Source organism: Symsagittifera roscoffensis, chromosome 3 (genome assembly GCF_963678635.1).
Source record: "Symsagittifera roscoffensis chromosome 3, txSymRosc1.1, whole genome shotgun sequence".
Classification (NCBI taxonomy): domain Eukaryota; kingdom Metazoa; phylum Xenacoelomorpha; order Acoela; family Convolutidae; genus Symsagittifera; species Symsagittifera roscoffensis.
In genome coordinates, this window is record NC_087064.1 from 81,799,593 (window position 1) to 81,826,284 (window position 26,692).

The 26,692-nt window shown below is 41.5% G+C and overlaps 3 protein-coding genes across 6 annotated transcripts in view; 1 reads left to right on the top strand and 2 right to left on the bottom strand.

The window, feature by feature from the left end:
• The window catches only part of LOC134841170 (calcium-dependent secretion activator 1-like), a 570,701-nt gene that overhangs the window by 288,714 nt on the left and 255,295 nt on the right, over nucleotides 1-26,692 (top strand). The window lies entirely within an intron of this gene.
• LOC134842721 (probable splicing factor, arginine/serine-rich 6) lies at nucleotides 4,225-5,184 on the bottom strand. The gene has a single exon (XM_063859179.1). It carries the CDS (start codon nucleotides 5,181-5,183, stop codon nucleotides 4,371-4,373), a length of 813 nt encoding a protein of 270 aa, XP_063715249.1. The 5' UTR covers nucleotide 5,184; the 3' UTR covers nucleotides 4,225-4,370.
• LOC134842068 (small ribosomal subunit protein eS1-like) lies at nucleotides 5,429-6,557 on the bottom strand. Its single transcript, XM_063858223.1, has 3 exons — nucleotides 6,079-6,557; nucleotides 5,794-5,997; nucleotides 5,429-5,670 (listed from the first exon to the last, which is right to left on the bottom strand). The coding sequence occupies exons 1-3, from the start codon at nucleotides 6,526-6,528 to the stop codon at nucleotides 5,515-5,517; spliced, it is 810 nt and encodes a 269-aa protein (XP_063714293.1). The 5' UTR covers nucleotides 6,529-6,557; the 3' UTR covers nucleotides 5,429-5,514.

Genomic DNA, 26,692 nt, shown 5'->3' on the forward strand with positions numbered 1-26,692 from the left:
AAGTATAGGGTTTAAGAAAGAATCACGCTCAAAAATAGCTCAAAAGGACTTGGAGCTCCATAGAAGGAACAAGAAAAGCGAAACATTACAAAAAGAAGGAAAAAAAGTTTTTCAAAAGATCCCAATGGAATTAATTTCGAGCATTGGACACTTTGCTGCAAAAATCTTCTCAATCTCCAAAACACCACCAAAGTTTTAAGGAAACAAAACAATGAGTAAAACCAACACAATCGTCAGCAAAAAAAAACTATTACACAGAGGCGAAGCAATGCAAAAAATTCTGAAAAAAATTGTTCATGGTTTTATAGAAGAAATTCATAAATAGCCTAAAAAGAATTGAAAATCAATTACCAAGCGCCGACTAATTTTTTGTCAGAACCTGTTTGAGCCGGAAACAAAACACTTGTCATAAGAACTTCATTAAGTTTAAAAATTCAATTTGAAACATATAATCGCATGCGAATATATTTGCCCTCGAAATTATGGAATAAAAATTAACTGACCCGATACAAACTGAAACTGTTTAAATAAAAAAACTAGAAAAAAAGTAAAAAAACATCAGATTTGGTAATTTTACACATAACTGAAATTTCAGTTGTAGTAAACAATGCTCAAATTGGAACTAAATACCTGCTCTAGAAAGTAAACCAATAAAAACCCTATCAGATAAAAAAACGGCATTTAAAAAAAACGGAAAATGGACGAACAGAAACTAGGACTAAAACTACGAACACGAAAAAAATTTAGACATTTTAGAAAAAAAAATTACTACCTGAAACTGGGTTCACCAAACTACTAGTTAAATTATAGTAATTTCATTTGAATTTTCCAGAAACTGAGCTTGTCAGAAGAAGTCCAGGAGATATGAAATGAGTCTTGTGGCAAAGTTGTTTACGGGAAAAAAGTCTAGTACCCGATTGCAATACCCTTGGTTATCGCAAGGGTAATCGAACTTCTAAAATATCTATACAGTTATTAGATTTCTAGAAAAAGCCTTGACCAGTAGGTACTAATAGCCAGAGATTAAACGTCAACAAATTTTAAGAATTTGAGCCTGTCCGCCGCAGAGCAGCATCTCAAATTATTCGAGTGATTTCGTTGAAAAAGTTGTTAAACCGAATAGGCTTCATTGTTCAGACCATTGAAAATGGGGAGGAACTTTGTATTTGGGTCTGTTTTAGTTTTTTTCTTTATGTTTTCCACGCAAAATCAGGTACCACAAATAATGATTGGACTGGATTGAGTGATATACCATATCAAAGCCCTTACAGTCGTGATTCGAACCACATTTGAACATTTCATATAAGTTTTCCCAGTGTCGAAAAAAACTGTTTGAAAACTGGATTCTTATTTCGAGCGAATAAAGCGAGCAGTATTATTTGAATTTCAACGCTTACAATAGCTTAATTTAAAACGTGACAATTTTATTTTACTTGGTTATCTTTAGTTTACTTTGAGTATTTTAGCGCCTTTTTGGACTCAAAATTTTCAAAAATTCAAAAAACTGCAAAATTTGTTTTTTGATTATTTTTTTTTCGATTTTCTAGTAATTTTTCTACAAATATGTTTTTTAATTTGCTTATTTTAGTATGCCTGTCGAATATACCTGATCCCCGGTTTTCTGCTCAGTTCTTTTTATCACACCACGTCGAAAAAAAACGACAAAAATTTGAAAAAACATTGTCGTATTTTTTTAAGACTATGGTCGAAACATTGTGCTATTTGCACAGTAGCCGGCTATCCTTGTTCCGATTTGATAACGCTTGCTAATCGCAAGCGTTATCATTTCTAAAAAGATAAAATTTGCAACCGCTCAGACTGCGGTAATAATTATTTTCAAAGGATAGCAATTAACTATTTATTTTGTGAAGTTAACCAAAGTTCAAACAGAACTGAAGAATCTCCGCAAAAGTATTCACTCTTCGCAAAAGCTCCGAAAAACTTGGACCAATTTCTTCGACACTAAGATAATTTTTTCAAGTTTAAACTGATTTCATATTTCCTCTTTGGGAGCTTTCTTTGAAGTAACAGAAATCAGCCCATCCTACATCATAGTTCTTTCTATTCTTTTCGCGATGAATTAGACCGCGACGAAAAAATTAGGCCGTCATTCTAGTAGTTGGGATTCTTACCAGATCTTCACAAAGGCGAAGCGTAAAAACAGCAAGAAAAAAACTAGCTCTAATGTACTTACACAGAGGCGAGACTGCACTTCCTAATTCTACAAAATTCGAGTCTTGACCATTAGGTGCACCTTCCAAACACCAGCCATCAATAAAGCGGATAAAACAAAGATTAGTGCACAGATAAACAAATCAATGGTTCGTCTTAAGAAATGTCTAAAAATAATCACTAGCGTTGAACAAGCATTCAGAACCATTTACCGAGCGGCAATTAAGCCAACAACACTTGGGTAGGGCTGTTGAACTGAAAAAAAGACAAAATTTTGAGCTAATTTGTTAAGCAAACAATATTATGCAAAAAAACATCTCTTTAAACGCCGCAATATAAGGAGACTAAGCCGATCAGTCGAAATTAATTTGCCAAAAAAAAACAATGAAAAAAAATAATGGAGTTAAAGTTTAACAAATCACAAGAACAACTTTCAAGCACAGCAAAATTGCTAAGATCAGAAGAAAGCTCTTGAAAAGTACGCCGAAAAAAAAACAGACAAGGATATTGCAGGAATATATCAATAGGACTTCCAAATACAAAACAAATCTTTAAATGAAAACAAATAGTCTGTGATGTTGCATCTCAACTGACAAAAATAAACGGGTCGACAAAAATTTTTCCGAAGACTGAGTTTCGGGCTTGCATATAGTACAGACAGATACCGCCTCGTCCAAGAACTGGACATCATTTCTGTAATATATGTAGAGAAACAGACGCCGAGCTTGAACTGACCAGTTTTTTATTATTTGATTCGATGATTTTATTTGACATGCTGTTTGAAGGAAAAAAAACAAGCAACCATGAAAAATGATCAATTAAAATGAAGGGATAGCAGAAAGAGAATGTCCCACGTTTCGCCCCCACACACATTTCGCCCCTCTTAAATCTAGTGGCACATTTCGCCCCTAATAAATTCACACATTTGTTCCTCGCACGTTTCAGCCCTTACTTATTACACAGTTAATTAACGCCGCTTTCTTAATGTACGTTTTAGGGGCGAAATGTGCCAGTAATTTTTGAGGGGGCGAAATGTGTGAGGGGCGAAACGTGCGAATACCCAGAAAGAGGGCCTCGGTAAGTTTGATCATTTTTGTAAGTTTCGGTAAGTTTGATGTTTGTTTTCACAAAACGGAAAAATTAGGAAAGTGCTTTTTCATTGACAAAAAAATTAATAAATTGGTGAACATCCAAGTGCCAGAAAACATTCAACAAATAATTTTTCGGTTTTTTCTGATGATTACTTATGATCAGTTTTACATTGCTTTACCATGAAGTAATCAAAAAACGAGTATCAGTGTTCTCATGTGAGGTGATCGAAACAAAAACAATTCAACGGTTGGGTTAAAATGCTTGGCAATTCCCGGAGTATCAAAAGTTCAGCTCATCGACAGGAAAAAAAAGCTGCTGCAAATAAGGACAACGGATAAATAATCGGAAAAAAGTTTGAAAGTTAGTCTTTTGTGTAAAAAAAAAACATTCATTTTGTCATAAGAAAAACGAAACAACCTACGATATTTTTAAGGTTTCTTGAATTGACTTAGATTCCAAAGCCAGTCAATATAAAAACGCGCCGCGTACTTGTCTTAGAGCAATTATGAATGGAATCCAAACAATTCAATCGGATCGTGACTGGGCTGGGTTCACGGCCGGCTGGGTTTGGGTTAACCATCACGTCCCTGTTCGTTCGTGTATGGTCAAAATTACAGCAGTGCATGGCCATTCTTGGAGCACGGGTAAAAAGCCAGATGGGTGACATGACCTGGAAGGCTCTGTTCCCAAGAGGGCGCCGTGATCGCGACAGCAGGGTACGGGTATATCATAGCGACGGGTATAAAAGGGTGGTCTTAAGGGTTCAGGGGTTCACCGTGAGACCATTGGGCACTGGGTTTCGTGTTCAAAAGATCTCGGCCAAGCGGGCACTTTTGTGGTTCGATTTGGGCGGGGTTGGATCAGCATGGGCAACGACGATCATTAATCAGGGTTTAACTGGCGAAAGCGGAGTCCTAAAAACAATCAATATTTCAATCAAGTTGCCTCCTGAACTACTCGAAAGTGACAAAAACTATATTCAAAAGGAAATGAACATTAACAAAAAATGGTGATTTACCAAAAACAGCATGGCTTGAGTCTTTTGACTTTTTAACAGCCAAATTAGCTTCTTATTCTTGCCCACGACTGTTAGTGCAGATAAATATTTAACTTGCATCATTCGATCGTGACTTGGATCGTTTGGCATCTTTGGGGGATGCAGTTTCCTCGACCGTACCTGGTATAGGCTCAGCAGATGAGTCCCCGTTTTCATGCTTGGACCCAGTTTCACTACGCGTTCGGCTTCTTGTACGACTGTGTGACTCACGGCTCTGTTTTGGACTAGTCGTTCGTTCTTTCTCTCCGTTTGCTTCGCTTTTTGCACTTCCTGACCTTTCTCGTTTTTCTTCTCGTTTGCTTTCTCGTCTCTCGCGCTTCTTTCGACGTGGCGTCCGTGATCGATCTCTGTCTGGTGACCTTGAATCTCTGTCACGTATGGGTGAACTGTGACTTCTGCGTCGGCGACGAGAACTTCGTCTTTCTGAGGATCGTCGCCGTCTTCTGTCATCGTATGATCTTGAACGCGATCTCCTGCGTCTGTCCCGTGATCTTGATCTCGAACGCCGGCGACTTGCACCACCTCTGCAGTCTCTTGAATGATGCCCAAGACCTCCACATTTCCAGCAAGAATCACTGGATCTGTCCAAGCGTCCGGCACGCCTCTTCACTCCTGGTCCTTCATCATCTTTCGCCCACTCAACGACAATTTTCTTTGTGTGGTATTCACGCCCATTTTCCCGCCTTATAGCATCGTCGGCATCTCGTCTGTCAAAATAGTTTACAAATGCAAATCCCATTTCGACGCCAATCCGAACATCACAACGAGACATTTCGCCATATCGAGAGAATATTGAGCGAACTTCACGTTCTGAGGTGTTTTTGCTGAGGCGACCGACGAATAAACGCCCGTCACCACCCATACTATCTGAAAATTTTACAAATGATCAAAACCAATTCAACTGTAACAAAATCTCAGAGCAGCTTCATAAACATATTGAAAAACCATTAAGAAGCCTACTTAGATATCAATATCATGAATCAATTTGCTGAATTCGAACTGAGTTGAAAAATCCCAGTAACCAAAAGTCCACATTCAATGCTCAAAAAAGCCTCATGGTTTCGACTAGCTAACCAATGATCCGCGCTGTAAAAAATTTGAAAAGAATGCTGTCAGAGTCATTGAATTAAATGCACCATATGGGATTAAAATTCCAACGACAAATCAAATGACATTCAAGAGGAAAGTCCAGTCTAAACAGATTGTAAGACTGGGGGCTCAGCTCCGCCCAGATTCACAGCACCCTCTACTTCCATCTTTTCAGTAGCTCCTCCAGCGACGTCCTTTTCCATTATCTGACTGTGCAGTTCCATCAGTTTGCTGGGATCATAAGCAGGTCTTCGAGTAACCTAAACAGTTTAAGACGTTCTTACGCGTATGTTTCCTTCAAATAGTTTAAGCCAAATAATCTTTTTGTATACATCAGCAAGAAATGATGAATAATGCAAGAAGTACTCTGCAACGTTTCTCACCTTTATTTTTCGGATGTGTACATCCTGTAGAGGGTAGACGAACTGACACTCGTGGATGATTTCCTTGGGAATAGTGTCAGGCAGAATCTTCTTCGCCAGCAAATCCTTCAAAGTGTTTCCTTGGATCTCTCGGTTCATGGCATCAACCATCTTTCGCCTGATCTTCTTGATGTGCTGAGCAGAGGCGTAGGAAGTTTTCTTCACCTAAAACAAATCGCAATATGTCACTACAATTCTAGTAGTTGAAATCGTGTGCAGAAAAAGTTAATCAAACAAACTGTTAACCTGATTAAGAGATTTCTTGGTGAAGCCAATCATAAACATTCGCAGCTCGTATCCATCAGAGGTCTTAGCCTTGGTCACAGCCTCGATCAAAGTCTGCCACTTTCGCACCATGGAGCAAAGCTTGTCTCTCGTCAAGCACAAACTGTGGAAGTTTGTGAGACAGTTTCGGTCCGAAACCTCTTCAACGATGAACTTGATTTTTCGGTGTCCCTGCTCTCCGCTGTCAGTAATATCAGCAATATTGGTTTCGAACACACGGCCCTTCAAGTTCTCGCTGGACAATTTCAGTCCTTGGCTCTTTGAGGCAATGGTTTTGCAGAACGATCTTGTCTTCACGAAGCCAGGTGCCACAACATCGTACCATTCCTTTTTCAAGAAAGGATCGACTGGCTTCTTGGATCCCTTCTTCTTGCCTCCTTTAGATAATCCCTTATTCTTTCCGACGGCCATTTTTGAGAAATCAGAATGTTTGATCTGAAAAAAAAAACATTTCATTCATTTCGAAATGAAGCGTATGCACATTGCTAAAATATCATGATGCACAAAATCATGAATCGTCAGATAAATTTGCACTTATCCCATGCAACTCTTCCATAGGCTGCCACTATATCTTTTAGCAAACAAGTTCAGACAGACAAAACAATTTAAAGAGCAATGGACCTACACCAGTCGACAGAATTAAACAAAAATTCAAGTTTTTACGCTCTAAACTGCCTGTGTGCAAGATCCAATTTGGACAACATTTCCTAAGAGCATATAGACCAGAGCTAATCTCTATGGAACTATCAATATTTGGTTTGAATGACTTACCAATGTAACCCGGGTCTGAATATGCCAGTTTTCCTCATCTGCACTAACCGTGAAAAAGTAAGAAACATCCGAGTTCAGTAAAGTTTTCACACTAATTATTTCAATTTCTCGCTGAGAATGTTTCACGTCGCATATTTTTTCTATTCCGCTTATTCTAGAAAGAATTCACTGCGATGAAAAACTGAGTACAGATGAGGAAAACTAGTATTTCAAGACCCAGAATACTTTGGTTAAGTCATTGAAAAGAAGTATTGATAATTTCATAAAGGGTACCTCTGATCATTTGCTCTTCGTCTTTGTAAACATTTCACTGAATTTCATAGGAACTGTTGTCCAAATTGGACCTAGAGAACAGGCAATTTACAGAGCAGATCTTGAACTTGCGCTTAATTTTGTCCACTAGCGTATTTAGGAAAATTTCTCAATGCACAAAACTAATTTCCCTAAAGAACTCATGCCTCAAGGTTGCTCGAAAAAGCTGCAAGCAAAACTCTGACAAATGGAAAACATTGATCTTTTTAACAAATAAAAAAAAGGTAAATTATAAAAGGGGGCCTTCCGTTTAGGTACGGTGGTGCACAAGCTGGATAGGGCCCATACCAGCATTATGCAAATACATCAATAAACAATATTGCATGAATTAAGTCAAGTCAGCATTTAATTTTTTGAGAAAAGAATGGTAAATTACCTTGTCTGAACAGTAACAGGAAAACAGTAAGAGGATGACGTACAAAACGGGTGGAAACAGGAAACCGCGTCGGGAAGGATTAATTAAACAGGTTGTCATTAAAATTAAAATCAGTGCATATAAAATATTTAGGTTTCCTGGTGCCACGGATACACAAGATGCTTTTCATTAAAGAAAAATTTATGCGAATGCGTAGCCACTTTATGGCTTCAGATTGGGTAGCATTTCTTTTGATTGCAATTAAAAAGGCTAGTTGGGATAGCATCTTGTAGGTAAGAGGGGAGGCGCCGCCCAGACTGCTGAAAACTAATGGTGTAAATGAGCCGTTTTCGATGTTCAAAATACGTTGCTGGTACATATTGATCTTTTCGCGTTCATGTCTACGATAAATCTGCGCGAGTTCGCCAGCATTGCTACGGGCTACAGGATTAAAAACTCTAACATCAAAAAATGCCCGTTGGCCATGCTGCCAAAAACTCGAAGCAGAAACATCCAATCTGGCGCCGTCATTCAAGTTCCCTCTGACGTTATCGTTGTCATTGAGGGGATGAAGATGAGGTTCAACTTCCGTATCCGGACAGACTCCACGCAAGACGCCAGCTAAAAGGTCACGGAGATCGTTGTGTCGCCGTCCGACAAAGCCTCCGGTAGCGCACTGAAGGGCGTGCTGAATACTGAAGTCTGCGCTACAGACACACTTCGTGGGCAAGTGTTCGAGGTTCACTCCGCATCGCATCCTTGCAAGATCACGGAATTCATGGCGGCTGAATAAGAAACCGTTATCTCTGTCTGGTCTCGCCGTTAGCCAGTGAGAAGCGCCCTTTTCACAAACTCCAGAGTTGATGAGTTTCAGCTCTTCAATGACTGTAGACATCAGGTCAACGTGAGTTGTTTTCTCCAACTCTCTTTTCGCGCGCTTAATGGACTGCGCTCCTTCTCTATAGCTATTAGTCTGTAGGGTACTTTCCTGCGATATTATTTGCGTGGCTAATGACGCTGTGGCTGCCTGTGAGCCGGTAAACCGAAACCGCTCGTAAGACGTCGGATTCTCGATAGCCATCCCGCCTAACTGAACAGGTAGCGACGTCAGAGTACGGGTTTCGTCGGAAATCTCGCATCCGAAGAGAGAGGGAAGCATCTTATCCTTGATAGAGAATTCAAGGGGGGTCCAGGTATCGGAGGGAGTGTCAACGACCCGTTGGACGTATGCCCATTTTCGCTGTAGACTAATAGTATATCCAGCGAAAGCACAGTGTGGTTCAGTCTCAGCCACTTCGTAGAGTCTCTCAACGAGAGTGCAGTATTCCTGGCATTTCTGAGTGGTATAAGCCAGTTTTTCGCTCTCATCGCCGACAAACCCTCCAAGATACTTACGGCCAGTGGCAATCTTAACACCAGTATCTTCAAAAAGGAGAGTGGCGGCATCGAAAAATTCAGGCTTGACGACGAGGTAGGTTTTGCTAGCGTTAGGGTAGAAACCGTATCCAGGCCCTTCTTCCGCGAGGGCGTTCCACCAGCTATGGAGGGTCTTAAGTCTGCCGGCACCAGCTCGGTCGTCGGCGTAGAAGACACGCTTAGTGTCGGACTTCATGAATACCAGGGGAATGGTGGCGATGCCATACAGGCACATGGCCGCAGCATCTCCCTGTGTAGTCCCTTCCTCAGAAAGAAACATCTCGCTACCGGCAAACATCATGGAAGGCTGTCTATAAGTGTTCGAGAAGAAGTTGGCCAGCTTGGGACACAAAACCTGGACATTTCGCAGAGCAGCGGCACGATTCAATTTATTGAACGCGTTCTCGGCATCGACAAAGAGGATGCCCTCACATTCGGTGCTCTGAAATATGGTGTTCATGGAGTGAACAGCGACTTCGATGCCGCCGGGGTGCCCAGCACAGGTCTGGAGAGGGCCCACGGTGCTACGGATTTCATCCTTCATTATGCTCATGATAGCAGAAGTGATGATCCGTCTGAAAACGTCTCCTATGCCGATAGGCCTGATGCCTGGGTTTTTGTCCAGTGCATTAGCACGGGAAGCAAGGAGGGGAGCCAAAGCATTAGGGTCGATGTTGGATCGCATCATGGACTGACCCAAACTAGAAAGCTCAGTGCAGAGGTCATTCGTTCCGGTGAAGCTTCTGGAGCAAAGGATGCGACGAGCGTTGACTGAATCTACGCCGGATGGCCCGGCCCCTCCACTACACCTGAGTGCCGTTTTTCGGATGAGCTCGCCCGTGAGATTATAGCTAGCGGCTATTGTGGGCCTGTCGACAGGTCCATGAAGAATTGTACCGGGCTTGATGTCTGCTCCAGCTGGATGTTTCTGTTTAAGCGCGTCAAGAACCTCGGTCGTAATTTTTAGTGGCTTGCTATTAGTTTCCAGCATGTTGGTAGCGGTGCTGTTTTTACCATTTAAAATAAGGGAGCTATAACGTTTAGCGTCAATTTTATTGGGCCCAGTGGCCCGGTTAATATCGATATCAAAACGTTGCTGTATTTCCCTCACTTCTTTCAGTAAGATACATAAATCACCGTCATGCCAAGAGTTGATTCTACGTTGCAAAACTTCCAAGTGGTCACGGCTTTTAGATTGCTTAGCTGGTTTTTGTAACAGGAGTTGGGGAATTACGGCAAACGCAAAAAGAGCACTTTTAGCACCTGGCACATTGCTGTTAAAGGTATGCAATAAGCGCACCAACTCTGCGACGAATTGGTTCCCGGCATTGCCAGTCGGTAGGGCAAATAGATTTTGTCGCAGTTTTCCGATTGAGTGAAAACATTCTACCAGCTCATCATGTGGCAAATTCATACCTCTCGTTGTCTTCAGATTACCATCATTGATGTGCTGGTAGGGTGGCAGGTCCCTGTACGTCCAAGGATTCGTGTCCTCCTTTGTTGTGTCCGGTCGCAGTGTTAGGTCACTCATCGCCTGCGTTAGTCCCGATGGCTGGTTCCGGCAGGTCGGGCACACGAAGTGTTCTTCTCGTGGGATGTTGTTCACGTATCTTTCTGTTGTCCCTGCACAGGAATAGTGGAACCAGTGAAGGCAGATTCCGCAAAAGACTCCTTTCTGAACAACGAGTCCCCCAAATCTGTATCGTTGCTTCCCGCATGGTGATGAATTTGATCGAACGGATCGTCCTGTCATCGCTGATCACTCATTCCTTTTATTTGAAACTATTTAATAAGTTTATCACAACAATTAGGCTAAATGCATTGTCGTTAATGCATTGTCATTCAAAGTATTTACTTCAACCGTCCCTCCTATACAACAGCACTAATTGAATTGTCTATGAATTGCGTCTTACGCAGTGATCTGCAACCCCGTATACAAAGGATAGCACTCCTGAGCAGCGCGAGCTTATCTTAGTTCTTATATAGTTTATTGTCTCTGCGTAGCTTTCATGCCTTTTTTCACTAAGTTTTTTCAGCTATCCGCTGAATTGTCCGAGTAGCTGCTGGTGCGGCACCACCAGTGCAGCCAAAAATGAGCGGGCAGAAGAAGCTGCTCTGTACGACTTGTAGAACTCGCTGTTGGTTGTTGAGTTTTCTAGTGATTCGTGGTACTTATAGGCGTCTTTCAGTAGTCTTCGTGAAGTTTTTGCGTGCGGTTTGAACACTTTGACATCAAAGAAATTTCGACTAAATCTTGAGCCCCATAATCCATTTGCTTTTACATCTAGTCGAGCGTCTTCATCAGTTGTGGTTCAAATGTTTACAAAGTTCTCGCCTTGAAACGACTGAGGTTTCGGCTCGATTTCAACATCAAAGCAAACCTCGCTCATGAGGGTGGCAAAGGTATCTCTGATTTCGTTATGCCTCAGGTGGGTGTATCCACCTTTTGCACAGTGAAGGGCGTGGTTAAGTTCGGAAGATTGACCACATGCACATGTGAATGGAATGTTGGTTGGTTCCCATCCATATCTGAGATAAATTCCATCCCGGAATTCGGATTTTTTCAGGTTAAAATTTTAACTGCTAAGAGGCACTGCACTTAACCAGTTTGAGGCTCCTTTTTCGTAGGCCAACTCAAGTGCGTATTTTTTAATGTCGCTCAAGTTGTTGAAAATGTTAGTTCTCTTTTGGTTTGTTCTTTCAGTTTTAAGTGTTTTAATTTTTGTATAGATTTTTTCTTGCTCAGGTATAGCTGTTAATGGGTCGTATGTATCTAGGACTGACGATGTTTTAGTTGACCATTTTAAAGAACTCCCATAGTCAGAAGCTAGCTCGATATTTAGACCACTTATTTTCAGTGGCAAAGAAGCAATATCTCTGAATTGATGGCTGATTCTATCTTTACCAATCAAATTTGGAATTAGATTTTCCAGCAGTATCTTTTCGCAGGCCTGCATGTTTTCTGTGGTATTGGGGTTAGTTCTAGCTAAGAACAATAAATTTCCTTGTGTATCCTTTTGGTGTAACAGGAGTACACCTTTTGTGGTGATGTTCTCGCGATCTTGCCAAGTTTTTTTAGTGTTTTATTATGTTCTTCTAACTGAGTTTCTAAGAAACTTTTTCTTTCAGTCTTGGATCCTATGACAGAATCAAGTACTCTGGCCCCTTTCTTCATTTCAACTTCGGTATTTTTGAATACTTTTATCGCCTCATTATATTTTTGATCATTTACAATGAGCTGGCTTTTCAGTTTACCTACTGCGTTCCCATCGTCTGCATACCATTTCTGTGTTGGGCTGTTATCGTTGACTAGTTTTATTATAAGTAAAGTGGCTAGCCCGTATATTGCTATTGCTAATGGGTCTCCATCCTTCATTCTCTAGATAGGATTACTTTTTATTTTTATTTTTATTTACGAAGAATTTGGATGAATTAGAATTGAGTATTGTAATGCTGGTAGTATCGAAGGGCATATATTTGCAATGTTTTTTAAAGCCAGGTTCCGTTTTAGGGAGTTAAACGCATTTTCAGCGTCTATCAGTAGTATTGCATCGGAATCTCTTTTCTCTTATTGCTTCCTAAGCGTATGAAGTGTATATTCGATGCCACATTTTTGGCCAAGGCTTAGTTGGTAAATCGATCCGATTACCATAAGTTCGCTTTTTAAGCACTTTGTGATTGTTTTACTTATTATTCTACGGATGATTTTGCCTATGTCAATTGGCCTAATTCCTGGAATTTATCAAGTGGAATTAGTCGACAGGCATTATATGGTTCAAGAAGCTCATGACTTATTACTTCTGTCATTATTTTCTGTGCGATTTTGGCTAGTGTCTTTGATATTTCAACTGACAGTTGACCAAAGTGCCTTAGTATGCGTCTCCACTCATTTGCATCCAGACTTGAGTGTCCATGAGAACCATGTGTTGTCATAGCAGCCTTCCTAATTTTCTGGGCGTTTATTTGGACGAACGTGGATGAGTGGAAAGGGATTGTATCTTCCCAGCAAGATGTTATATAGTTGCTCTTTACTGGCTCTGCTGGAGGGTGTTTCTCGATTTTGATGGAGTTTGACCTTTGACGGTTTCTTCAAGTGAAAGAACTCCCTTGGAGTTATCAGTTAATTTAGCAATAGCACTCGATATTTTTCCGGTGTTCAATAATTTATTAAATTGCTGTGCTTCAGTTTCTACTTTGTTTTTCTTACTCTTTAGCAAGCGCATTTGCAGCGCTTTTTCCTCGTTAAAGAATTCGTCCAGTTCGCCCTTATGCCATTGCTTAAGCCTTCTAGCTATAGTTTTGGAGATCGAATCATCACTCTCCGATTTGTGCCTAGGACTGACGATGTTTTAATCAAGTTTTTATGAATTATCTGTTTTAAACTAAGTGAGTTCCTTCACTCGAGGAAACATTCAAAGGTCAAGGTGAACATGAGGTGAGGGAAAATCATTGATGCGTGCATTGCATTGCGTATGTTTTTTCTTGTGTTTCAGTTAACGAGTTGAGGGTTCTATTTAGAGTTTCTATAAGGTTAAACAATACTTTATTTTTTGCGAGGATCATGAAGACTGGTTTCCAGTGCACTTCTTGGCTGTAGATTGTTCTTATTTTATCTTTTACTTCAAGTGTGGGATTTGACCTGGGGTTGGGTGTGGCTGTTATAGTTTCGTTGCTGTTCGCAATGGCAGGATTTTAATCGTTAGTCGAAGGAGCGTGTTTAGGTTGAGTTGGAGGGGCTTGAATGTCAGTTGTAGTGTTGCCTGTAATCAGGGAGGTGCAGCGAATGCAGCTGAAATTTTCGTCGTGGTCGCTTGCTCGGTTAAGGCCGCTGCATTTTACATGCATATAGGCTGCGCATGTTGTGCACCATATTCCGCGGCCGCGTAGGTGGTTGTTACATATGATACAATGTGTTTGATCGGACATTATTTGAGGAGGAACAGTATCTTCAGATTATCAAGAGAATTTATAAATCATATAAGCAAGAAAATTTGTAAAAATTTCATTACCAAAGAACGGGAAGTGGATGCCGTCTCGGCAGATCATTTGAGGGGTTAGATTTAAGTTAAGATTGCTTGAAACAATTAGTGTGTGTGGATGAACAAATTTATTGATTAAGTTGAACAGCACATGGTTATGAATGTAGAGTTTGCGGTTAACATCATTGTTATTGAAGCTTTGATTTGTTTTGGGGATAATCAGGATTTTGGGCTGGAACTTGTTTGTAATTAGGTTGATTAAGTTTTTCCACTTTTGCTCAACTTCTTGTGGATGCAGCCTATTATCATTGAGCCCGGCAAAAATGGTAACCGTATTAAGGCGCTTTGGTCTGTATTGCAAAACAGTTTCATGCAGATCTTGGAGTGTGGTGCCGAGGTAAGAGTGAATTGTAGATTTTACTAGAGCTGGTTTGATATATTTTGTCTTTGATGTGCCAATTACAAGCTTCTGTGAAAAGTCAGGGATACGCCTTGCCTGAAATCGGGGCATCCACCTGAAACACAGACAGCGAAGGCAACGGAGAAGCTCTTACATAGAAAGTTGGGGGAATGGATGGCCAATGAATCAAGGATTTTAATTTAAATCTGAGATTTAAAAAAAAATTTAAAAAAAAACGAAAAATTGATAGATAGGAACGGTACAACCTGTGGTTGTGGTGTTGTTAAAGGGTAGTTCCACCTGCTCACTCCTTCTTGCGTCTAGATACGCCTGGGAAGCTTCACTCGCCTACGGCTGGGACGGCGAGATTTGGTTAGATAATCAGAAGAGGAAAGCCCAGCGCGCATATGATATGAAAACACACAAGCGCTAAATTTGAACAAATCAATCTTTTTAATAAGTTTATCACAACAATTAGGCTAATTCACAATATCATTTTGACGAACGCGGAATGGTTATTTTGGACTGACATTTCAATTTTTAAAACTTCGTTTGAAAAGAAAGACACGTGACGACCTCAAAATATTGCGACAACTGAAAATAAGAACAGAACAACAGAATTCGTGGAGAAAAACGGTGAGCGACAAGTGTGAGAGACAGATCGAGATTGAAACAGAAAACGACTATCAGACCATTCCAATTTGTGACGATTTTGCCGCTACAATTATTACAACACGAATCCCGAGAACCAGGAAGGGCATTGGGACGACGTGTCCAGCCTTCCGAGAAGAAATAAGAGCTTTATATGCCCGGATTTCAGAATCCGGAAGCGTCTCGGGAGAAAACTGTAACTCTCTATTTTTTGAACTTTCAGCTTCTGATCAAGTCCTGAATTGAATTAATAACATCTAATTTCGGTTTCAGATTATGAGAAGCTAGGAGTTGAGGGAAATGGTTGATCCATCTTCGATGGAGATGATGATTTTTATCTACTGAACAGAAACAATAGTAATATACTAAATAAGTAGTAGCCCTGATTTTAGGAGTGACCTCGTGGTCTGGAGAAACTGAGACGCAGCCATGAGCTCACTATTTTTGCATGTATTTAAGTTAATTAGAGCGTTCTGATCGAAGCCGAAAACAGTAACGATTTTGTCGACCCGATGTTAGAAAGACCACCAAAAGAACTTGCTTTGGCAGAGACGGTGAAAAGCGTGTAGAGGTTTGTTAAGACGCTGGCCAGTCGTTTTAGAACCTAGCTTTATTTTCCGTCGATATGTATTTCCGGGCGAAGGTTACACCTACATAGATGGAAAAACATCTGGTACAAGCCAATGTGCCATTCAACAAGAAATATTCCGAAAAATGCAAGTCGTGGATGTCATTAACGATATTTTATTGAAGCAGTTTGGCAGGATAATTGACTGTTTTGAATGATTAGCAGTGTCAATTGTCAAATTGAACGAACGCGGAGGTGTCAATGTGGATTGAGGTAATTACTTTCAAATTTTCATGACCTCAGCACAAAGAAATAGAAAGGGATTTCTGGGGAGTTTAGATGGATGAGCAGATCGAATCTGCCGTGGAGACGTGCTCCACGGTAGACTCATCTGCCCAGACTATCTCGAGGAAATCGGATATTGACACGTACTCTATAAGGAACTGGAGCACGGGATCTGAGGCATCGGAGTTGGCAATCCACACACTGTTGCGGCGATTCGAGCAGGAGACTTGGATAAGGAGATGTATCAAGACCCTGATAGTGATCGCTACCTGTTCCCGAGGGAGAAAGTTTTTGATAACGCGGCAGATGATTTTGAGATTATAGCGGTGTCAAAGCGTTCAATAAACTTATCAACGCAGAAGGAAGCAGTCAAAGAGGAGACAAAGCCATTGTCAAAGATTTGGTGTGTTAAGATGGAAGATGACACACATCAGCCCGATGAGCTGAGTACTGAACTTAGCGTCATGAAGACTTACATGAAGGCGCGATACAGAATCTCAGACTGACTAGGAGCGCAGAGAAATGATGTTATGACAAGTAGCTCGAAAAGCTGGCTAGAAAACGGGGTACCAGACAGACAGATCTGGAGCAAGATAGTTATCGGATCTTGAGACGATATTGCATGCAGAAGGAAGGACGGTTTTATCTGAATAAGGATGGGTGGTTGCCTCATGTGGAGATACGAGGACAAAACCCTGTACAAATATACTGCGATAGTGTTGCCGCAACTTTATTAGACGGAACTATTATTCAGGTCACATGATCAGATGGGCCATCAAAGGATTGCTAAAATATAGCAGAGGATCTTGAAACGCTTTGAATGGGCTGAGATGAAAAAGGCATACAAATCTTGATGAAGATCGTCCGCTTCACAAAGTATGCAGAAGCTGTGCCCTGCATAACGGTCTCAGTCGAAGAGACATGCGATCATCTGATCAGTACTTGGACAGCTAGACATTGATGTCCGATGACGTTCCATTCAGACAATGGATCTGCTTTTATAGGTGAGCTTACCATGGAGCTCATGAGACGTTCTCAGGTAGCACAGGCTCATTCTCCCACCTAGCATCCCCAGACGAATGGCTTAGTAGAAAGACAAAATCGGACTCTAGTGTCCATGTTGACACGTACTCTATAAGGAACTGGAGCACGGGATCTGAGGCATCGGAGTTGGCAATCCACACACTGTTGCGGCGATTCGAGCAGGAGACTTGGATAAGGAGATGTATCAAGACCCTGATAGTGATCGCTACCTGTTCCCGAGGGAGAAAGTTTTTGATAACGCGGCAGATGATTTTGAGATTATAGCGGTGTCAAAGCGTTCAATAAACTTATCAACGCAGAAGGAAGCAGTCAAAGAGGAGACAAAGCCATTGTCAAAGATTTGGTGTGTTAAGATGGAAGATGACACACATCAGCCCGATGAGCTGAGTACTGAACTTAGCGTCATGAAGACTTACATGAAGGCGCGATACAGAATCTCAGACTGACTAGGAGCGCAGAGAAATGATGTTATGACAAGTAGCTCGAAAAGCTGGCTAGAAAACGGGGTACCAGACAGACAGATCTGGAGCAAGATAGTTATCGGATCTTGAGACGATATTGCATGCAGAAGGAAGGACGGTTTTATCTGAATAAGGATGGGTGGTTGCCTCATGTGGAGATACGAGGACAAAACCCTGTACAAATATACTGCGATAGTGTTGCCGCAACTTTATTAGACGGAACTATTATTCAGGTCACATGATCAGATGGGCCATCAAAGGATTGCTAAAATATAGCAGAGGATCTTGAAACGCTTTGAATGGGCTGAGATGAAAAAGGCATACAAATCTTGATGAAGATCGTCCGCTTCACAAAGTATGCAGAAGCTGTGCCCTGCATAACGGTCTCAGTCGAAGAGACATGCGATCATCTGATCAGTACTTGGACAGCTAGACATTGATGTCCGATGACGTTCCATTCAGACAATGGATCTGCTTTTATAGGTGAGCTTACCATGGAGCTCATGAGACGTTCTCAGGTAGCACAGGCTCATTCTCCCACCTAGCATCCCCAGACGAATGGCTTAGTAGAAAGACAAAATCGGACTCTAGTGTCCATGTTGACACGTACTCTATAAGGAACTGGAGCACGGGTATATACCTGAAAACATGGGGAGGGTGATTACTTGATGATGAACACTGCTTGCGAAGTCAATGAAAAGAGCACCAGGGAAAAGAACGATGGCAATTAAGTACTGGAAGAAGAATCAAGCCCGCCGCTGAACCTGGATCCTAATCAAATAGTTGAGGCGGATGATTATGCAAACCTTACCATATGCAGAAGATGACTGGGAAAACCACAAGTAGATGGAGGTTCTCAAGAACATGGAACCGCATCTATCGTTTTCGATGCAGACACGACAAAGTGTCAGGGAAAGACCGGCAAAAAAGAAAAGTATAATCTTTACGGGGACGACTTTGTAGTAGACAGTATAGACTTGAAGAGGATAGTAGAAGTTGTAGTGGGTCTGGAAGAGATAACCGCGCTACAGGAATTAGATATAATCGACGACGAGGACAACGAAGGGCTTGACGATCGGTCGATAGCAGAGGTGGAGTTTGACGACAAAAAACAGCAGTCATACGAACAATAAATGGCAAACCTGCGCCTCTTGGAGTGGTTGAACGAAACAACGTCAGATCCCAAGGAAATTAGTGTCACGCTTCAGGACATAGACCGCGAGAGTATTGAGTATAAAAAGAATTACAATCAGTATCCTTCCTGAGCAGCCTCATTGTAATATCCGGCGTGCGATCTACGGGGACGTCGATGAATATTTTTTCCAACTTGTGGGGGTATGATTTACCCACACTGAAAAGATACTAATTTGAAATACTGAAAAACTGCAAGAGAAACAGGTGATTTAAAGGCAGAAACAGACGAAGGCTCTAAGATACCAGATATTAGGAGAATAGTAGAGTCGTTTTTTAACTTGCCGAGTGAATATTCAAGTAGTATAAGACGAACAGATAGCAATTTTATACTCACGGCCAGGACATGTGCTATAGCTATCGACGCCGACATGAGTTTTAGAACAGCATTAGCAGCCGACTTCAGGAGAAAGAACAAGAACATAAAGTTTTTCTGGAAGCAAAGACGAGGAGTAGCGGATGTAGCATCTTTACCACCGGCTGCTTTACAAATACCAGGGAATTATTTAAGCTTCTTGCTGACGAGGGCGACTAAAAAGCATTACTTGGACCCTGAACATTTAGTTTACTTCCTGAGAAGACTAAAAGATTTCTTAGTGGAGAGGGGAGTAAAATAGCTCTCGCGTATCTACATAAGAAACAATATTTAAGTATAGGTTGATTGTAGGTTGTGTGTATGTGTTATTATATTAAGATTATGTGCTAGGAAGGGTTAACGAAGACGAATGCTCAAAAAATATTTTAAGGAAAAGATCCAAAGCGTGGACAATCCACCCTTTGATCGGCTTCCAAAATTTTAGGTTGAATTAAATTTTATTTTATCTTAAGACCAAAATCTTTTAATCTGAGTGTTTTTAGTGTACGTTTCAATGTAAAATTGAATCAATGTTGACAGATGTGATAGTCAATACCTTATTTGTAGATCCTGATTGATCGAAATTAGTTTCTAGATTTCAACTTTTGAAATATCAATTTATGAAAATTAGACAAGCGAACGAACTGAATCATGGAAAACCTTGATGAGTTAATGCATTTGGCCGACGCCTAGTTAGGGCCAGTCATATACGAGCTCTAAAAAATGACTACGCCAAAGATGACCCAGAGGTAGTCATGTTGACGGCTTTCTGACGAACATTCTAAGCCATTACAACCGTAAAGAACGCCCTACGGAAGTCTTTCTGATGACAGCTTGGCGCGAGCAGGGAGTTTTGGACCGTCTAAGCCTGTGGGTCAAGAGATGGAGAAACGAAGCGTTCTCTGGAAGCGACATAGTGCACGAAACTGGGTTGGGTACCAAGAGAACGTATCAGCCTGGTGAGATGCCTCTCTCAACAAGGCCAAGGCCTAGCTTGCGGATTAGACTTCAAGCTTTCCACCAAAAATTGGGTAGCGAGGCTGCTTTGTCTAGCTCACAGTTGAAAGCTGCAGTGCCGGATAACAGAGCCAGAGCGGAAGAAGAAGTACAAACGAGCCGGACAATGGAAGATCTAACCGAGACGAGAGACGAGTTGGACCGAGTGATAAAAAAAACATTTGCCAGAACTCAAGAAGATAGAGACATGTGGAAGAGACTGTTCGAGGACTGCAGCAAGACGCAAGGAGAAGAGATAGAACGGTTGAGGAAGGAGTATAAAGAGCAATCAGAACGATTGGGCGCGGCAAAGGCGGAACGACCGTTACTTGCAGAAAACGTTCCCCGGGAGCAATCGCCAATGGAGCTTCAGACACCTCGCGGGCTAAGTCATCTGACCGAAGTGAAAAACTCAACAAGATCCAATAGAGTAACCATCCCGGACCCAAGCGACAACCTGGGCAATCAAGTTGTCAAGACAACAATGAAGCAGCTGGTGGAAGCCGCTGGTCGACATGTGGCCAACAGGAATATGCCAGATTTCGGGGTGAATGCACTCTATAGAATGATTGATGATACCCAAAGAAGTGATGAAAGAAACAAAAACTGGAGATGCTACGATAACGGAGTCAAGACAAAATGTCTACAATTTGGCACATTTTCAAACAGGATTTGAATCTACAGACAATAAGCTTTGCAGCTGATGTATTGAGATTGCCGAATGGCGTGAGACTATCGGTGAACGGATTGTACTCAATTGTAGGAGTGGATTGGTTGATCGCAGCGGAGATCAAATTAGGCTCGACGACAGCATTATAATGGGCTGCCGTCGAATAACACCATGGGTCCTGTTAATGCCAGACCATTGCAAGATGTGCGAATGAAACACAGCGAGCAGACTAGAATGGAGAAGCCGGGATGATTCTTGAAAAAAAGAGTACCCACGGGAAAGCATTTGAAAAAGTTCAAACAGGTTTGAGCACCTCTAGCTCATGTGAAGGAGAAAGCACACCCAAAACGTGTTGCGCAAGATATGGGCGAGATAATGGATGCGTTGAGGGAATGCGGAATCCGGAAAAAAATCCCGAAGCCAGTATTTGTACTGTCACCGGAATATGCGCATCTCCCGGATGGGCTGGAATTCGTGTACGCAATAATTACGCTCCTCTCAGTAGGAATGTATGATGTGATCATACCTACCCCAATTGCGAAGTGGAAGCGAGAAGTCTGAGACCACTCCCGTCAGAACTGCCAGCAGTTTTGTCAGATATATCGAACGCCATGAGAGGACTGAAAGAACACTGGTTACACATGCTCGTGTTGAACGAAGTGTTGGGATTGGAGCTGTCCCATTTCAGCAGACAATTGAAGATGCAACCAGGAATTGTTGACAATCAGCAAGTGATAGTGGATATGTCCAATGACTTGTGATTCCGAGGAATGGAAGTCAAGGAGGATGAACGCCAAAGAGAAAAAATCTCACCTGAAGGCTATGGTTTTGCGAACGAAACCAAGAGCGCATAATTGGCTACATATGACTCCTGGAGTAACAGCATTAGGTATGAACGCTTTTGATTGAGAACAACCGATGACCGCGAAAACCCACGCTTACATCGTGAAAGAATTAAACCTGGCGAAAAGCGATGGAAAGAAATCAACTGAATTCGTGTAAAGGATAAACCAAACAATTTTGAAGCATTTTGGACTGAAAACTTACAAGGAGAAGAAAGTTATGTGAGGACAGACAGTACGTTGAAAAGATTGGGAGCACGCTGCACCGCGTCCTCCGTGGTGAAAATTTACCCCTGATTTTCTCGCTATCTGATACGGGAATTCCTCAAAGCCTTTACGGAGCTGTCAATCGGCATGATCTTAGGACTGTTTGTGACGTTCGGAGCAGAGAAATTCAGACAAATTCTGCCATAACTTATGGAAGGCTACGAGAGCCGATAACCCTTACACGTTATCCCGAACAAATGAGTAAGAACGTAGAAAAAGTTTGACATGAAAAACGCCACAGCCTCTTGGACTAAAATTCGGGACTTGCGGCACACCCTAATTTAATACCTGTTGCAATAAAATTGTTCTGGTACAGGAAAAGATAAAACGATTGAAAAAGAAGAGGACGTGCGATGTTATGTGGGAGGCATGCCTTTGCTCATCGACTTGTGCCTAGCTATGAGTACTGATCCCCTAGCATTGATTAGAGGTGTCAGCCAGTTTGTGACAGTGATGTAATTTCCTGCCGTGACGTTTGCATCCCGGACCCAAAATCAGAAGCTTACAGCAGGTCGGTGCTGCACCTGAATCTCATTTCAGAAGTAGATGGGAGTACAATCAATTGGTACGAACAAAATGTACTGCGTGAAACAACGAGCAAAGATAGCGGAGACCGACATGACGGCAGTGAATATCAATTATCATTTCCGCGATAGAAATGTTGAGATAGAAAGAGGTCAAGTTGAAATAATTCCAAATCCCTGGAATCTACGACCTCAAGATAAGACAAAAAGCGAGATAACAAGGATTCCTCAATTTTAGTCTCGTATCGGAAAGTGAGGAAAAAACGGAGGATTGGGGCAATTATAAGAGACTACCAGAAAAAAAACCAGATTTTTTTTCTTATCAGTAGGCTGTTGCCCGGAGCCGACTCCTTAGTATACACGCCCAGGCTGAAGGCACTTGAAACCAACGAGAGAAAGATGGCAAAGTTGTTTGAGTCAATGGATCACGTGGTTTGTAGGCAGAAACTCAACTGTGCTGCAGCATACGCAATTCGCGTACGTGGATGAGTCGACAAGGAGAAGAATGAGTAACATCGCGACTCCTAAACCTAGAAGGTTCGAAGAGGAGTGGGGCAAACTGGACCTGGCGCCAACTATTATAAGAGGGAAAACATCTTGACTGGAGGCTGCCTCGATAGTTCCGAAAGTGAGGCCGGAGTTGGCGACGAACGGGAAGCTGCTGTCCAGAACTGTTCTGGCGAAGAGGTTGCAATAAGGTACGGAGAAGAGGAAGACCAGTAAACAAGTTTACTAAGTCAAAAGTTTACTAAGTCAAAACCATGGACGATAGTAAACAAGGACTTTTAGGATCGGGGCAAAGTAAAGAGCGAGATGACGATCAACAAGAATGCCGAAATGCGGAAGAACCGACGGAGTAGGATCCTGAACAAGTGGGAAAGGATGATGACAAAGCCTCAGTAGGTGGCGAGTCTAGCCTGGACTTTAACTTCGTGGATGAACCGAAATGGAGATGGCGGCGAGAACGACTGAACCAGCGGAAGATGAAACTTCAACACTGGAGTCCCTCACTTTTTATGAACACAGCTCGCAGCTTGCCGGATAGCAGCTCTCTTGGAAAAATCGAGGCAGTCATGACACAGAAGCATTTGACGGAATCTTCTCGTAAAAGATTAATAGGAAGCGCTACACGAGTACCTTTGCTGAGAACCCAGCCGGAAGAAGAGTGGGATGTACACCACCATGATCGTGAGAACAGAACAGGCTGTGGGATGGACAGAGTTGCTTTTATGGAGGAGATACTGACGGTAGTACAGTGCTACGGGAACCATTTTTTGTTGAAAACAGGTCTCAACAGACCACTGATGCAAGAAATTCTCGACAAATTGAATAGATGCGAAGGAAGAAGAAGTGAGGGGTTGCTCATTGATTCAGCTACTGATGAAAGTGGGATAATCTCTCCTATCAAGTTGACGCATCAAGAAAGCAACAATGAATTGTTGTGTCTGTCCAGAATGCGGAGAGGGACAAGGCGATCAAAATTGGTGGTTGAAGAGATCAAAGGTGCTTTGGAGTGTTATCTAGAAGAATTCACTAAGGGCACGACAATGAAGCAGAATGCTTGTGGAACGCTAGCCTCATCAGAAATGCACACTGAAACAGTGGATCAAAACGTAAGTTTACCGTGGAGGGCAGTAATATTACGCCCCTTTGAAAAAAAAAAGCGAACTACTTCAAACAAACACGCTCTGATAGCGATACCGTACGTCGGAAGTGAGTTGCAACTCAGAATTGCTTGGTGTAAGACGGGACGGACAATGGGAGAGTACGACTCGGAAGAAAGAAAAAGATTGGAGGAAGATAAAGTGCTTTGATGACGCATTTAAGAGACATGATGATTTGTGAAGGAGCAACAGTAGCTTGTGCGAAACGGAGAGATGCTCTCTGATTCGTCCGGTTCGTGTTTGAACAGATGTCGGCACCAGCGCCAAATGCCTGCACAAAAATGCTGAGAGAAGGCAGTGAACTGGTAAAGACCTTACTCTTACAAACTTCATTGGATATTCATCAAAGCAAGCCACTGAGAGTGCAGATGAAAAAACATGTAGAGCTAGAATCCTTAAGGAAGATCGACGACACCAAAGTTTTTGTAACAAAAAAATAGGCTCACGAAAGAATCGATGGGGAAACTTCTGAGGTCCAAGGAGCGCTGTGGACCGATCAGAAAGAAATCGTACCACTATGTGTCAGGAAATGTTGGGATGGTGTACAATCCTTTCATCAATGAAGACATACTTGATTGCTACTTCGATTATGAACAAGCAGTGTTGCTAAGATTCTGGTTGTCAAAAGGATCAGCGATGAGAAGTATTGCCAGTCGGCAAGTAAAGTTAAGACTTGTATTGGAAGAAAAAATGACTGCACCTTCCTAACCGATCAAGTCTGATAACAGAATGGAATTTAGATTGGGATTCTCGGATGAATTACTGAGGACAGGCTTGATGGTAGTTTGGGAAATATTGAAGGCAAAATGGTGCCCAAGTCTTAATGCCATTTCCATTTTGCGGGCGTCACAGGACAAATAAAAAGAAATGAATGCAGATTGCAATTTGCGATACCTGAATACTATCTACAACTTGATGCCTACGTCTTCGAGGAGCAACAGAAAAAAGGAGGTAGAGTTGCCTCTCGAAGTAAAGAAAATTTGGGCCAGAAAACGACTAATGCCATGATTCAGATTCAAAATGACTGCTTGCTTGTACGAGTATGCCAAAAAGCATATATCGAACAACATCAGGGTGTACAAATCGTTTTAAGCGGATATATGATCAGAAGCTTTCAAGCGAGCTTTCGTGACGCATAGGAATGCAGTAACCAACGCAGTAAACATAATCTAGAAGACAATTGATCGTGAAAGGAGAGAGAGAGAGAAGAAAATTTGAAGGACGTACTGGAGAGAAATCTGACGTTGTGCCTCCACAACAGCTTCTGTAGAAAGGGGGCAATGACCGTAGACCCTCCACCTTGTTGCAAACACAGAGTAGAAGAGAACATGTGTTGGAGGAATACTTCCAACAGCGTCAGAATGGCCTTTAATATGTTGCAAGACAATGAAACCGATAGTGCAGAGTCGATGTCGCAGGACGAGCAGTTGGAACAATAACAACAGATGAATGAAAAGATGCAAAAAGGACAATTAGAAAAATTTAGAAGTTTTAGAATTTCTAAACGACAAAACTTGGAAAAAAGAGATGAACAAAGAAGTAACAAAGAGGAGGAATTTAAAAAGCAGAATTGTTTTGTGTGAAATAAATCAAATCATCAACAAAGCTAACTAAGCTTGAAATTGAAGCTTAATGATTGAAAAAACTTAAGTTATTTTAAGTTCAACTTTGCTGTATTTAGAAATTTTTGCGTTTTAACATTGTCTAGTGTTTTTAGAGACCCTTAATAACTATTTAGAAAGTCTGGAGTGGAAGCTTTATTTAAAGTATTCCAGCCTGCATGATTGGTTTCAAACAACTACAACTAAGATGACTGTTCACTTTGTGGTGACATGAAAGAATTGCGTAATCTTTTGAAGAGAGATATTGTTTCATTGTTCCTTGAAACGACCACTTTTTTCATTTTCAATATTCTGGATTAACAACAATTTAAAATTCCAACGCGAAGGGGCATGGTATGATAATTTTAGTTTGTTGGTTGGCAGGACTGTCCTGCGACGAACACTTTTTAGTCGTAGGAGAAAACTTTTTAATTTGAGATTGTACCGTAGGAGAAAATTTTTTAATTTGAGATTTTTAATTTGAGAAAATTTTTTAAATTTCAAATAAGATATAATATCTTACTTCATATCCTCTGACTGGAGATTAGTGAAAATGTTAGAAGGCTATGGCAACTTAGTTTGATGCCATTTGTTGCACGCAGTGAGTAAATATGTTGTGGATAAAATTCTTTCGATACATTTTGTGAATTCTGGAATTCTGTTCGATGGCATTATACCATTCTGATGAGTTACTCAATGTTCTATGAGGACATTAACCGAGCTGTCCGGAAAGTGTGCCATTCAACCGGAATGACTTTCAAAAGTGCATGTCATGGATGTCATCAATGAAACTTTTTGGAGCAGTTTGGCAAGAAGATTGATTGTCTTGGATGATTAGCAGTTTTAATCGTTAATTTGAACAAACGCGAAGGAGTCAATGTGGATTGACGTAATCATTTTAAAATTTTGGAATTAGGCGTGCATGACACGCAACAATTTTCATTTTGCCACAACTGAAAAACCCGAAAATCAGACAGATGATTTTCGCTATTTAGAATAAGACGTGTGATAGAGATAGCAGACGAGAGATTTATAGTTATCATTATATGAAGAAGAGCGCTCCGAGTTATAACAATTGTGCCGCCACACTCGTTACAGAGCAATTCCCGAAGATCAGGAGGGCTAACGGGAGTATTTGCTACCCTTCCTGATTGTGAAAAAGACAGCCCTTCTTCCGGATTCAGGAAATCGGAGGGGTACCGGAGAAGGGTTGTAAATATTTT

What these genes read in the sequence shown, in the direction of transcription:
- LOC134842721 (XM_063859179.1), bottom strand. Translation starts at nt 5,183, where the DNA reads ATGGGTGGTGACGGGCGTTTATTCGTCGGTCGCCTCAGCAAAAACACC.
- LOC134842068 (XM_063858223.1), bottom strand. Translation starts at nt 6,528, where the DNA reads ATGGCCGTCGGAAAGAATAAGGGATTATCTAAAGGAGGCAAGAAGAAG. An exon ending in CCAAGAAATCTCTTAATCAG is followed by an intron (nt 5,998 to 6,078) that starts GTTAACAGTTTG and finishes GATTTGTTTTAG; the next exon opens with GTGAAGAAAACTTCCTACGC. An exon ending in TACACATCCGAAAAATAAAG is followed by an intron (nt 5,671 to 5,793) that starts GTGAGAAACGTT and finishes TAAACTGTTTAG; the next exon opens with GTTACTCGAAGACCTGCTTA.